The sequence below is a fragment of the Tyto alba genome, unplaced genomic scaffold, assembly GCF_018691265.1.
Source record: "Tyto alba isolate M040663 unplaced genomic scaffold, T.alba_DEE_v4.0 Super-Scaffold_6, whole genome shotgun sequence".
Classification (NCBI taxonomy): Eukaryota; Metazoa; Chordata; class Aves; order Strigiformes; family Tytonidae; genus Tyto; species Tyto alba.
This window is the reverse complement of record NW_024881327.1, coordinates 46,250,374-46,265,057: the sequence shown is the minus strand read 5'-3', so window position 1 is coordinate 46,265,057 and position 14,684 is coordinate 46,250,374. Positions and strand designations below refer to the sequence as shown.

The 14,684-nt window shown below is 43.9% G+C and overlaps 1 protein-coding gene across 6 annotated transcripts in view; it reads right to left on the bottom strand.

Annotated features, from left to right (window-relative positions):
* Positions 1–9,572: 9,572 nt before the first annotated feature.
* Positions 9,573–14,684, bottom strand: part of ZFYVE28 (zinc finger FYVE-type containing 28) — a 159,622-nt gene continuing 154,510 nt past the window's right edge. For all 6 annotated transcript variants that reach the window (XM_032987426.2, XM_032987429.2, XM_042808340.1 and 3 more), the window contains 2 exons: positions 12,811–12,914; positions 9,573–11,874 (listed from right to left, as the gene is read on the bottom strand). In XM_032987426.2, coding sequence (XP_032843317.1) covers positions 11,743–11,874; positions 12,811–12,914 — 236 coding nt within the window. In that variant the 3' untranslated portion in view covers positions 9,573–11,742. The remainder of the gene's footprint in view (positions 11,875–12,810; positions 12,915–14,684) is intronic.

Here is a 14,684-nt window from a genome sequence, read left to right as displayed (position 1 = left end):
CTGCAGCCCGCCTGCTGCCCCCATCCAGGCTCACCCCCCGGGGCTCCATCGCCAGGACTGAGGCCCCCCCCCACCCAGAGCGATGTGGAGGCAATGGCAGCGGCTGGGCAGAGAAGACAAGCATCAGCTGCATTTTGTCCCAGAGGGGTTGGAAATAAAAATCAGAATTGCTGCTTTTATCCCACCTGGAGAAGCAGCTCCCTCCCCAAAAGGCTCGGCAGCTTCACGCCGCCCCTTATGTTCTACGATGGGTTCACGGAGCGCTGAAAACCTTATTGGACTTCTCACTTGAGCAGCAAGGTGGGAGCTCAGCAGAGCCCTGCAGAGCTCGGGCTCCCTTCAGTGGTGCCAGCGGGGAGCCCCCGAATCACGGGTGCTGCTGCCAAACCCTGCGCCCACACTGCTCGAGTGCAAACAGGCCTGCAGCCGCGCCGGGGCCACGGAGCGCCCAGCGTGATCCCTGCTCGTGTGTGAGGCCCGAAAGCTTTCAGGACGTTAACTGCTTACATTTGACCCAAATATTGTGCTTTGTGTTGGCTTTATACGGAGGCTTTAATGCTCCTACGTGAAAGTTAAACAGAGAACAGAAGAACTCGGCTCTCGCCCCCCCAATGCAATCAGCTTCCACATAGCTCAAGCGCTTGACCTAAAAGAATAATTGACTCAGCACAGAGAAACCCTGGTGCTGTGACAGCAAGTAAAGCCGGCTCCTTTGTGAAAGCACTGCCTTTTCCCTGCCCCGAGCTACTGGGCCAATTAAAGGAAGAGAAATTATGATTTGGCAAGAAGACTTGGAAAGTATAGCTTTGCTGCATTTTAAATATGAAATGTTTGTTTTGTTGGAAGATGATTTTAGGATGCTGGGCCAGGCCTTAAAAACACACAAAGACCCCAGTGAAGAAACTACAAAAGAAAAAAAAACAAACATGGTGGCTGTTGGATGCAATACAAGAGCAGTAGGTCATGCCCCAACAGAACTGGGGAACAGGGGGCTACTGGTCTATGTAGGAAGGAGGGAAAACATTTTAGCACATGGCACACTTGGAAGGGCTCATGCAGAGCCTCCACACACCCGAAACACCCTGAGGAGCCGTGGTGGGAATCACACACCACAACAAAAATATGCTGACGCGGTGGCATGACCACCCCTTCCCGTGGGTACGGGGTCACCTGAGCATGCTGCTGTGCTGGCAGCTCCAGTGCCCGGGCGTCCCCCGGGTGTCCCCCGGAGCCAGCACCGGCACAGGCACCGCTTGTGCTGTGAATCAGTGCAGATAACATTTAGCATGGAGGGCTGGTGAAACAAGGAGATAAAGTGTGCTTGGAAAGAACAAAAGCCAACAGGGGAGCTGGGAAAGCCGAGCGGCCTGGGAAGTGGGAGGCAGCTCGGATGTGCTTATCCAGCCAGGGACCTGCAGGGAAAGCCTCTAAGATGCTTCCCTGAGCAGCTGGGCAGAGCCAACCATTACCAAGTGCAATTAACAGCTTCATACCACCTAAGCAAAACAAACCAATCAATCTCTGCTCTGTTTACTGAGAGTAGAGACTGATGTTGAGACACAGACATCATCCTCCAGACTGCAGCCATGACCCGCACCCTCCAGCCTGACATGGTGGCTCTGTTCCCCAGCCAGTCCCTGGGAGCAGATTTTAGATGTCCTCCAGTGTTTCGGACGTGCTAACACCACACCAGCGAGCCAGCCCTCAGCACCCTCTCAAGCTCAGCTACCCCATCATGTCAGTAAATACCTGTTGAGATGGAGTTGTAGACCCAGGCGGGAGCTATGGAGAACAGAATTTAGCCTTCAGAAGTCCACGCTGATCACCGGCGCCTGTGCTTGACGTGTCCAGCAGGTCTGGGAAGATTTAACAAGCCAAATGAAGGCCAAAGACTGCTTTTAGGATAAGAGCAGCCTGCCAAAGGGAACGGGAAAGGGAACTTACGGCACACCTATCACTTTCAGAGGATCAGGAGAAGCTGCAATTTTTGAGCTGGAGACCAGAGCCACCACAGGCCTCAGTTTACATGGCACAACACCCTTCTTTTACAGCAGCATAGACATTTCCCACACGCTCTCTTCTTCCCAGCAAACACCTCTAGATAAGGGTCTGGATGACAGGCAGGGAGCAAAATGCCCCCTGGCATGCAGGAGGAACACGGAAGATTGATTCTGAGATCCAAGGTTAAGCTTCAAAGGGCCACTAAAGCATGAGAGTCTGGAGACTTCAGCATCTTTAAGACCTTCAATCTACTGGTAGGATTAAGGTCTGAGTAAAGAAAACTGCACTTACCTCTGTGATGAGGTGCAAGTGATTTATGAAAAGGATTATTCACGGTTGTTTGAGATAGAAGGACAAGACAATCCAATCTTGTGTTCCCAAGCCTTTTAATAAACTCTTCTGTAGTACGGAGATAACATAGGCACAGCGGTGACATAAGCAGGACCCCCATGATGGCACGTCAGCATGCTGGTACCATAGTTAGCAGGGAAAGATAAGGGGCACTGTGCATTGTGCAGGGTTGAGGCAGGAATTACTATACAATATCCTATAGACTACAGCACAATATTGCAATGCCTTTGCTGTGGGGATGCTGAAGCGAACACTCACAACAGTCCCTTCAGCCTGAACGTTTCTGAAGGGAAAATAAACACCCATGGACTGTGACAGGGCCTTGGCAGAAGCAGCGGGGGTCCAACTGCCCGCTCCCCACACGCAGGCAGGGGAAAGGCACGGCTCTCCCGCCCAGTCCCTTCAGGGCTGATGTGATCTGCTGGGCAAGGACACAAATCCTTTTTGTGTGTGGTATTTACTTACGGCCTCTGTTGTGCCTCACTGTAGTGTCTGTGTAGGGCTGGCCGCTATAATCCGTTCCCGGCTCCTCAGGCAAACAAGCATCCTCCCTGCTCTGCGGTGGGGAAACCGAGGCACAGGAAGGATTTTGGGGTCTGATGCAGCACCCCTGGAAGTGGCTTGCAAAGGCTCTGCCTGAATCCCAGATCCCAAAGCAGGGACATGACTCCCAGCTCCCCAAATCCCAGCTCCCTGCCTCCATCGCCCAGGGCCCAGCTGAGCAGCGGAGTCACCTCCTGTGGTTGTGAAAGAAAACAGAACAACAGGATCATTTCTTCTTTAGCTACAGGCTGGGTTTGGGAAGTAGTGATTTTACACACCCAGCCCTGCTCGGTTCCCATGCATGGCACGCTGATGCTACCCACAGCCCAGCTTGGCCATTTGTGGGAGCGATGCTTTCAGCCTGATGCCAGCACTGATGAATGCTGTGGGTATCACAGCCAGCTCACAGGGGCAGAACTGCTGTTGGCAAACTATGAGGCAGTTCCTTTAGCTGATTGTGAATTGCACATAAGGAAATTTTTGTGGTCAGGGATTTTCCTTCCCCTTCTTTAGACACTGAGCTCCCAAACGGCAGTGTATTTTCCTTGCTCCCTTCTTCCTTGCATTTATCAGTTACCTTTCTTCCCCTAATTGTCACAACAGTCCAATGCTGGTGCGACTCCATCCTCGACACAGGATTAACTCCAGTGTGAAAGAGGGACACAGGGAGCGCTGAGCAGCTTTGCCCGTGCCACTGCATCCCTCCTGCATGTCCGCCCACAGAGAAATCCCTCTTCTTGGTAATTCCTGAATTGATATATAAACTTGAGAACACCATGACCAGCACCTCCCTTGACCCCTGGCGCAGAGCAGACCCCCCGAGTGGTCATTTCTGCCTTAGTCCCAATAGAGGAGGCTGCACCACTGCACCTGTGGGAAGGCCCTGATGTCATGCTAAAAATTCTAGTAATTGTAAATAGAGAGTTCACCGCAACTATTAATTCATTCTTGTAACAGTTGATTATCCACATGAGAATTATCCTCTTATTTCTTGTGTGGATTTGTTCAAGTTAGTTCAACTTTTGGCCATTGGTTCCCATTAGACATCTGCCAGCTAGACGGAAGAGCCCTGCTTATCAGATCTGTGCACCCTGTGTAGGCATTCACAGGGTAGTTGATTGTGTGTGCAATTAGTCTTCTCTTCGATACATGCAATAGATTGCAACCCCAAAACAATTAGTCTTCTCTTTGATATATTCAGTAGATTGCAACCACAATTCCAAACACTTAGTCATTCCCCTGGCTTTTCCCTTACAGTAAGCCACACCAGAAACGTTGTTTTTAGCAATACATTATCTCAACACCTTCCCCCACTCAGCTACTTCTTCCCTTTTGCCAGGTGCTTAAGCCATGTTATAGATACCACAAATAAAAGCAACCCTGCAGAGGCTCACAGAGCCCTCAGCACTGAACCCCAGCAGCACACAGAGCAGCAATGAAGGTAGGATTTGGCAAGAACTGATTTCTTCTGGCAGCTAATGCTGTGACAACATCCGAACCTTGGGCGGTCACTGGCAAGCCTCCGGGAGCAGCACGCCAGGCAGAGAGGGTTTCGTCACACTGCGCTGGTGTGCACGATGGCTTGCGAGCTGTTTGTAGACAGAAGCAGCGCTTTCATCATTGCTTGATTTGGGGTTAATGATTTTTTTCTTTAAAACCAAACTAGTACTATTTAATAATTGGTATTTATTTGCACTGTGCAATTAGATGACATTATGAGAATTATTTCTTGCACAAATGGGAATTAGAGATTTTTAAAAAGTGAACATTTTTTTTTTTTTTAATTTCTTCTTGCAGCAAGCAAGCAGAAAAAAAGATTTAAAATATAATGAACAAGCAAAAAGACAACAGCCTCTCTCTGTCCCCCTCCACCTGCCAAGGACTAGTGTTTCTGTTAACACTGGATGGGAATATAGAAGTAGCACACCCAATGCACTTGAGGGGATTTTTCTCTAAGTTGCTCAAAAATACCCTCAATGCAGTAGGTAAGACAACACCTCGAATTCCTCCTGGGATTTGATTTTCGCAAAACAATGGAAAAGCAATCCCCTCTGACTGTGACCCTTGGGCTGGCCTCTCCTCCCCTTCTCCCTTGAGCCTGGCTAAATCCCAGGTCCCCACCTCAGGGCTGGATCACCTGCGGGCTCGTGCTTTTCCGTGACTGAGGCTGGCTCTCTACTTGGGTATTTTTAGTAAATACCATGAAGAGCCTCTTTCTAAGAAGTCCTTGAGCCGTCACATTTTACACCTGCCTGATTCAGATTTCTTTATTGCAACACCTACTTTCCTCTTGTTCCAGTGTATGACAAAAGTTGCATGGAGGCAGCATCTGGATGCAAGTTCACATCCAAAACATCAGCTTTCGCAATGTAAGTTTTTCAGACAGACACTAGTCACAGAAAACCTGCCCTGTTTCAAATGCTGCCTACAGCAAAGAAATAGGAAAGTATTTTCCCTGAGATTCAGTTTAGTCTCATTCCAGTATTATTCTTTTAAAGAGAAAAAAAGTAAGAGAAAAGGCAGAAAGCAGAATGTGAGGAGCAAACATGATGGAGAAACCCCCCTTTCAGGAGTACAGCTGGGCAAGGTTTTCCTACTTTGTTCTCCAAGCAAGGCTGGTGACCTGTCCAGAAACAAAACTCTCAAACATGGCAATTAGCAGCTATAAAATTGATCACTGAATGATTTTGCTGGCAGCTTCATATTCTGTTCCAACACACCTGGACTTTGAACTTTCTTGTTTGAACAGAGCTTCTTTACATGAAGAGTACAGAAATTTCCTTCATTATTTAAAAAAAATAGGGAAAAGTTATCTCTAGGCAAAGACGAGTTACAAACACTGGCTCAAACCTTTCATTTTTGTTCCCCACCAGAAAGACCATCTCCCCCAGAGAACATCCATCCACATTACGCTTTCCACTAGCTACAAGAAGTCCTCCTAGACAAAAGCAGATGGTTCAGAGACCGACATCCAGAAATTTTGAACTACTTGGGGGTCAGTTTTTTCTGTACCACGTCCCTGTGTTTGACAGTCAAGAGGTCATAGGGTAGTTCCCTTTTAAACATATTTATGAACTTACAGATGTGATTATTTTTCTGGTTATATCTTCAATTATTAATTTCCAGCTTTCTGCAGATAAGCCAAAGAAAATAGAATTAATTTAAAAAAAAACAAACCAAAACAACCCCAAATCAGCCAGCTTTATTGCTACAAAATAGACAGAAAAACAATAGTAATGAACAATCACAAATGATCTTGGCCAGAAAAAATTATTATCTACCAACTGCCTCAAAATTTGATCTCAGAGGCTCCCCAAATGCAAAGGAAGATGGCATGGTACAAGTCCTTTGCTAATAAAGCCAGGACAATCTCACTGCTCTTAATGTTCCTGACAAGCGACTTACCACCACCAAGGATCTCAGCCTGGGTCAGTCCAAGGAGGAGCCACCATCCCAGCCCCTGAAGGACGAGGGATGACTTCTTCCAAACTGTCCAAAAAGGCTGAGGTGCTTCAGTGTCATTTTCAGACATCTTTTAAGAAAGATGGGTATTTTCAGCATGTTTCACAGGATGTCATCAGAGAGCAGTTATCACCACAAATGCTATTCAGGACTACTTCTCAGTATTTTCCCCTGTACTGACAAGCCCATGGGTACCACAGACTAATTCCAGCTAAAAAAGTGAAAGCTGGCCACTGCTGCAATGTTATTTAAAAAGCAGTCACCTCAAACACCCTCCTTGCTGCTGTTTTATTTCTTTTTTATTATTAACTCAGTGAATTAAAAAAGTCATGGTGGTAACAACGTTTTATTGCCCTATGAAGAGCTACGTAAAACTGCAAAAATACATAAATAAGATGTTCTAGAGTAAGACAGGAGTTTAGTGCTTGCTTAAATGGTATGAGTGCCTGGCCTGGGGTTATTTTCAGAAAATAAAATCTCTGTAAAACCTGAGCTAAATGCGGGCTGAATCTGCCATTCCCAGACACAGTGGTCCCTCACATCCCGGGCCGTGTCAGGCATCTCCTGCTCAGGAGAAAGAGGGGATGGCAGCGTCGCTGAGCAGCGGGGCAGGAGCAGCAGGCCGGAGGGCGGGAGGCCCCACCGCTGGCTGCAGCGCTTTGGACGCAGAAGAATTTCCTCTTTTGCAGACAAGATCAGTCAGAGCCTTAATAGGCTGGTGGTTGTTTGAAGGGACAAAATAAGGAGACAAATCAACTTCATACCTTTGAGTGAAACACGAGGGAAGAATCATACTTTACAGGCCAGAGCCTTCATGTTTAGTGAAAACAAGAAATGAAATGAGTTAATGAAAAACTAATTGCCCAGTTTGTTTTATGCATGAGCCCCAGCATTCATAGCACATGCAGTTACACCTTGTTTTCAAAGAGACCAATTATTTCATTAAAACATCATCTTCACACTTCCAGATTTGCTGTAAGAAGTCTTTTCCTCTTCATCCTTCTGGCCTAATATTTTGCCATTTTTTTTTGGTTTAAGAGCAACAAAAAGAAAGACAAATGAAAAAAAAATATCACACTCTTTGCAATAGCTATAATTTGCCAACAGCTATTAAACCCTGGGATTAAAGATCCATCCTTTCTCCTCTGCAAATTAAAGGAATACTGCAGGACTTTAAAGACCTTGGTGCAAGATCCACAGCAGCTCTGGCAGCCAGGAAGGATCTGTGTGGCAGGACGCTCTTGCAGGTACAAGGACATCAAACAAGGGTTTGAAACAAGCCTGTGCCTGGAAACTTGAAGGGCAAGATCAGGAAGCAATAGGGATGAAAGCTCCTTGAACTGACTAATATTGCCTCTATTTCACTACCTGAAAGATACCCAAGGAGGCTACATAAGATGTCTAGTTTAGACACAGCAGGAACGAAAAGCTGGGTGATGGTGTGAGGTGAAAGAGGGGAAGAGAAAATAGCTAAAGAAACCCTCAAAAGTAGTCAAAAGAATGCCCACGTTTCTTCCAGACAAGCAATATAAATAAAGCGTAATTCAGTAAAATACTATAATCAGGAAAAGGAGCTCACAGTAAGCATCTTACTCTGCACCATGAATCTTTGTTACAAATAAAGATGTTTGAGCAATCACAATCCCTCTGATGAAGCAGAAAGCAGAAGCCTCGGTGCCTGCCTGTGCGGGAATGGAGTGCTGCAGTCCTGGCGCGGTGGAGATGCTATCGGGGGTTGCCACGGAAACCAGAGGATGCAGACCCAGCAGCTTTGACTTTGCATAAACTGACAGTGAGTTCAGCTGGAGACAAGACACCGAGAACACCGGTGGTTTCCTCCAGCTCCCAGGCAGGATTGAGATGGGGCTGTTTGAAGCTTCCCTACAGTCACGTCTCCTGCTTCCACAGCTCACCTTTCGTGTCCCCCCAGCCGGGTACAGGCTGGACCACACGTGCATGCACCCCCATTTTCCTTCTCCTTCCTCACAGGTTAGGCAACACACAAAAACGTCATTTTCCTCTCCCACTGCTTCCATCCAGGTTCCTCCTCAGTGAGCTGCTGTGTGATAGCTTTTAAGTATTTTCGAGTTTTATGGACAGGGATATTCTCTGGAAGCAGAGCTATTTTTTAATTGAAGTTCCTTTAATTGTAGAGGGAGCCCTGATATTCCACCTCCCTTTACAAACCTGGAGAGAGCAGGAAACGCTGTACGATTTGTACAGATCTAGAAAGGATCACTTCAGAGTTTACTGTATTTTTTTAAAAAATGAAAACAGCCTTGATTCAGAGGGAACCTGTCATACAGAAGAGTCCAACACCAGGTGAATTACTGACACCTTTGGCAATGTTGTTCTTACCTTATTATCCTGTATCACTCCCATTGTGGTATCACCAACAGGAAAAGTGGTACGGAACACATTGTTGTGGGTGGGAGAAAGAGATCCCCTTTTTCCCCTCAAAACCCTGAAACAATGTAAGTTTCATTTTAAAAGTCCCTTTAGGATACATTTCTACTGTTCATTTATTTATACACACTTTAAGGCAGCATTATTTGCCCATAAATATTATGTATGTTAATTCAAATGCAATCTTAAACTTGCATGCAGGCTTCCCATAGAATTTTCCTGCTGTTGCACCACTGAAGCTGAGATCCTAATGTGACAGAGCTGTAACAAGTTTTTTCTTCAGTGAAATGGCATCCTGAAGCCATGCATTAAGTCCTCTGGAAAATAAAATTAATTCTCATAAAACCTACAACAGTTATAAGTCATACAAGGAGCAGAACAAATCATCACTGGACATTTATACTTCATAAGAATAACTGCAGGTAGATCCATGCAGCACTATTTTCATTGCAGTATTCTACTTACACTGCTTCCCCCCCCTCCCCCCAAAATTATTCAGATGTGACACAGGCAGATCAAATATGCCTAATGTGTGAAGTGGCCGCTGACACAAGATATTTCTGGAAGGGAAGTTTTCAGCTGGTGGCAACAGATAGCACAAGGCAATGTTAAGTGACAGGCTAGTACTCCTGCTTTGATTCACCACCCCTTCTCTGTACAGGCGACTTCCATTTTAAAATTCAAACTCACTCCTTTCCTGTTATTTGCAAAGTGAGAAAGACTTAAGGCCAGTTTGTTTGACAGGATGGCAGCTGTCACTCCATGTAAGCAGACCCCGAAATGAAAGAGCAATCCAGCACACAGAAATAGAAAGTCCTGACACTTTAATTATCTGAAGAGATTACAAGATGAAAGTCTTCCTTGAGGCAAATGTATATTAGTATTGATATAGTCATTGTGCTTTTCAGTAAGAGAAATAGGAGTCTGTATTTACATAAGAAACTATAGTGTCTGAGATCTTTAAATATATTTATGGAAATGATTCTGAATTACAGCATTTACAAAATAAAAACAAGCTTGAATAAATATTCAGTTCATTAAATAAGATTTTTTTTTTCCACAGAAGCAACTTTTTGTGCATATTTATTTCACAATTGAAGTTTGTTGTATTTTTTTATCCTATAAAAGAAGCATTAAATTTGTTGTGTTTTTTTTTTTTTTTTCTAAAAATAAAACTGCAATAATCATTGCAATGTGAAGCCTGAGATTTAAGCCTGAATAAGTATCATTGCTTGCACCACATAACCCACCTCCCACCAATTGCCCAACCCCATGCCTTTCCAAACTGGTGAATGCCGACACTCCAACTCAGGGATTCCATGGGAAGGATTTCGGGGAAATAATAATAATAAAATATAAATAAGGTGAGGATAACACATCATAGCTGACATTGTCTACAAACAGCATCATAAGGCTTGTGCATTACACATAAACTAAGTGAAGCTGCTTCATCTGATTCAAAACAACAGTAGTGCCAAACTGCTGTACCCTTATATGGCTCATTAACACTGAATATTAAGCCACTTAAAGGGAATGCCCCCGCCCAAAACAAATTAAAAAAAAAAAAAAAAAAAAAAATCAACACTGGCCAGTTTTGCTTTATCATTCTGAATTACAACCTTTCTTAAGCACAATACCGCAAACAACTTCCTCATCCTTTTTTGTAGTTATCACTTTGAAACACAGTGTGTAACACTGAGTCAGGAAAGGGGATACAGCAAAGAGCTCTTGATCTCGTTTCCTCTAACCACAGCACTCACTGTCTTGCTTTTCATGTGGCTAACTCAAAGCATGTCCAAACGCCTTTGAAACCTCAGTGCTCAGGGAGCTCTTACTGCAAATAGTTTGTGCAAGATCATAGCATGAATACATGTGAGTCTTACTTATTTCCAAGTGGAGATAAAAATTAATCCCCGGTGTTTCAAATAAATACAAATGTCTTCTGAGTTGTTAGCATGAGTGAAGTAACAGTATGCAATATTTTACACAGTTACTCTGCCAAATGTGGACAAATACCTTTCGCCAGTTGACCATTCTGTAGGACCTTTGAATATATCATTACACATTTGTCCTTTTTAAAACCATTTAAAAAAACTCAGTATGGGAGAAATAATTTGTCATATCTACTGAATTTTGCTGCTAAACTCTTTTAAAAAATATGTATTTTAATATTATTTAATTCATTTGGTAACAATTTCCTCAAAAGCTTAAGTTTTAAATGCTGATATAGAAACCAAAGCTCTACATTATATTTTTATTAACAGGATATAGCATAAATGATGAAGTTATAAATACTTCCAAAACTTCAAAATATGGAAGTAGAAGTTGTAAAACTTAATTTTTAGAAGACAACTTGGAGTTATTGCTTTGCTTGGTAAGTGAAAGGCAACAGAAATACACTTCTTCATGACCTTCAGTGCTTCCTATGTGATTCACAGAAAATTTTGCCTTTGTAAATACGAATATGGATTTTAAATAGTTTTGCTTTAATTAATCCTAGCATAGGTAGCAAAAATCTAATAACGGGAAAGTTAAACAGCAGCAGGAGGGAGAGCACTGACATCCACAGCCATGCTGGTATTCTAGGGAGCACAGAAGTGTCTGAGCTTTGGGACTGATTTGCTGGGACGGACTAGTTAACTGGCTACTCTGTTCCTAGCATGTAAGATAAGCAGCAATGCTTTTAATTCTCTGAGCCCTATTTCCTTCCACACAGTGCATTTGTTCTGCATATGGCATCGTAACATTAATGTTATAAATTTATGGAAGACTGTACTGCAGCCTTAGAGCTACAGACGCTTCATACTTCCCTTTAGCAGCTTAGTAAAATGCAATAAAAACTGTCTGTACAAAATTTATAATAATGGATGTCAAAGCCTGCATGCCCTCATGGGGTCCCTCTATCAAGTTAATTCTTGGCTTAGGTCAAATATATCAGTCCGTGTAAGACTCCAGAAGACACACCAGTAGTTTAATATGTCAGATACCAGCTTTGTCACTATAGAAAGGAGTGACATGGAACATATAACAGTGAGTGCAAACACGGACAGGCTTCATCTGACCATAACGAGGTAATGGAGCAGAGTGGGAGGAACAGCGGGAACAGAAGATCTGAAAAACAAGAGGGAGATTCCACCTTAGTTCCTTTGAAGAACTGGTGGGACAAAATTGATTTCAAGACAGGGGAGAGAAGACTGTACGCACTGGGCATTTGTGTATTGGCAACACCACCACCCTCAGCATAGCAAGTGAAAGCCCTCCACAGGCACTTCATAGCCTGATGACCAATTACTCTGCCTGTGCTTAGCCTCTCTGACCCACGTGCCCAAGCACTGACATTAGCTAAGGCAGGCCAGTCTATCTCTGCAGGTCACAAGCAAAGGCAGCTCCACCAGATGAAAAGAAGCATCTCTCTCCACTGATTTTAAAGAAAGATTTGGGAAATATTTGTGAGGATCTCCAAAGCTCCTATTCCTGCAAGTCTGCTACTAAGTTAACAAAACCAGTTTATCTTCTTCCTTTTTAATTTGTACACCAGCAAGCAAGCAAATGAAATGGGATTGCAGATTTCTAGCTTCCTGAGGCACATGACTGCTTTATTCTCCCTCACTCCCTCTTCCTCCCCCACAAGCTTGCAAGCAGCAGCCCTTCACACCGCAGCCATCCTGCAAAGGTTTAGAAAAAAAGCAAAGGGACACGCTGTCCCTGCAGCTGAGCTGTGCATCACCCCTCACAGTGCAGGCTGCTGCAGCTCCTTAAAAGATTAAAGCAGTACTCCATGGTGACTCTGGATTTGGGGTGTTTGTTTCACGATTTCAACAGGGAGTTCTGCTTTCTAGCAGACAAATGCTTATTGCTGTATAAAAGTCAACCCCCCCCCCCACCTTCTGAACATAAGCAGTTGATAGCCAAGACATACAAAACCACTTGTGACTTGAAAACCCTGGCCAAGCGCACACATTTTGTTGTGCAGCTGAGTTTGTGGTATGCATAAATTTTCTGTTCTCTTCGGAGGATAGTTTCTCACGTGTTTGACTGAGTCATTACCTTGCCACAGCTCCGACAGTGGTGTTTCCTGCGAATGACTGTGAAAGGAGCCTTGCACGCAGTGCAGTAGCTGCAGACTTCATCTGGAACCCAGTCAGGAGGATCTGTCAGAAACACAGCAACAGAAGGGAACATAAATCAAAAGGGAATAAAAACAAACATGTGATTACCAGATCCTCAAGAGAGTAGGGAGAATAAAGTATAACAGCAGCTGTTTTCATCTGAGTTTCTCAAGGTGCTTTATGAACAGGCAGCAAGGTGAGTTTGGGATGCCTGTGAGGGCTGGACTTCCCCCTTTGCCAGGCAACCACCTTTGGGCAGAGCACATCAGCATCAGGCACAAAAACAGTGCATGGCAGCTTTGTACTCAAAATAGATCCTATTCAAATGAAAGTGGCAGGGAAAAGGCAATAAGCAAAATCAAGTATGAAGACAAGAGACTGTTAAAGCAGAGCTGGATCCCAGGTAGTTTTGTCAACAAAACCAGACATCAAATCAAGTTTAGAGCAGAGATTATTTCCAGCCTCTTCAGCCCTTCCTACAGAAAGGCTGACTGCTTTTCTGCAATTAGGCAAGACTTGAAGACTGATTACCGTCTGCTAAAGTATTAGGACTCTTACTGGAAGTCACCAGTAACTACAGCAAAACCACAAAATCAAGTGTACAAGACTTAGCAGAGAAAAAAATTCAACCATTATCCCAAACAGCATGTTTCAGTTGTTTATTTCTCCTGTGAGCTCTCCAACCCCTCAAAAGCCAAGCAGGAAAATGATTTGGTTTTGGCAAAGCAAAAGGTATTAGGCTTAGTTCTGTTGAGATGTTTCTGCTAGTGACAGGCTGACACGACCTCAGAGAGTTTAAAATTACAAGTAGAGAAACGGTGTAGCCAACTTATTGTTAAAAATCTAATGAAGGGCAAAGCAAGTTCTATACAGAAGGAATTCATGGACACAGCAAACACAAACTGCTGGAGGTATTTACCCAAGTTCCCTGTATGCAACATCTCTCTATTATTTACAGTATGTAACCCATGCAATTGCTGATTTATAAACCTGACAAGCAAGATCCCTGCCTCGCAAGATCCCTGCCTTGAGAAGCATATTATCAAACAACAAAATATATGATGCGTTTAATGCACAGGTCAAGAGGGCTACAGCTACAGGCAGAAATATAATTAAAAATCCACTGTATTGTCCAAACATAACCATGGCCAGTTTTCATGTGTTTGTCATATTGAAACATTTGTCAAATTAAAAGTAAAATGGATATAGCAATCAATGCATAAAATGTTCCAAAAGCAGATTAATAAAACCAAAAAGAACTTTGAACCTTGACTTGGCTTTTATGGGCTCCTCTAAACTATTTTGGAAGTTAAACTAGCTTAAGGAAGCAACCTCTCACTTAATGAACAAACTGGTCTGATAAAGGTCACAGCTATAGGGACAGCAACCAAAACGAAAGTCTGTGTGCAGAGAAATGACTGATGTGAAAAAAAGGAGATCGCACATAGCTGGGAACAGCCAGAAAACGTTCTGTGGGTACACAAGGCTACAAATTCCTACTTCAAAGGTAGGCTTTCCTTAAGCAGCAGGGAGATGTAGGACTGCGACTTTAAGTCAAAGCACTCACATCAGTGAAACCAAAAGATCTTCCTTTCCAATTCTTTTCATTCTCTGCAACCTCCCTAGCTACTACAAGTAACTTGCCCAGTAAAGCTTACTCCCAATATCAGTTTATGTTGTCGATTTTGAAAAGTTCATATCATTTTCACAGGAATCTCTGATCTGAAACCAGGCCTGATGACCTTGGAGCATCTCCATATTCTCCATCCAGGAGGTCCTTTGGGTTATCACATATATTCCAAACAAAATAAC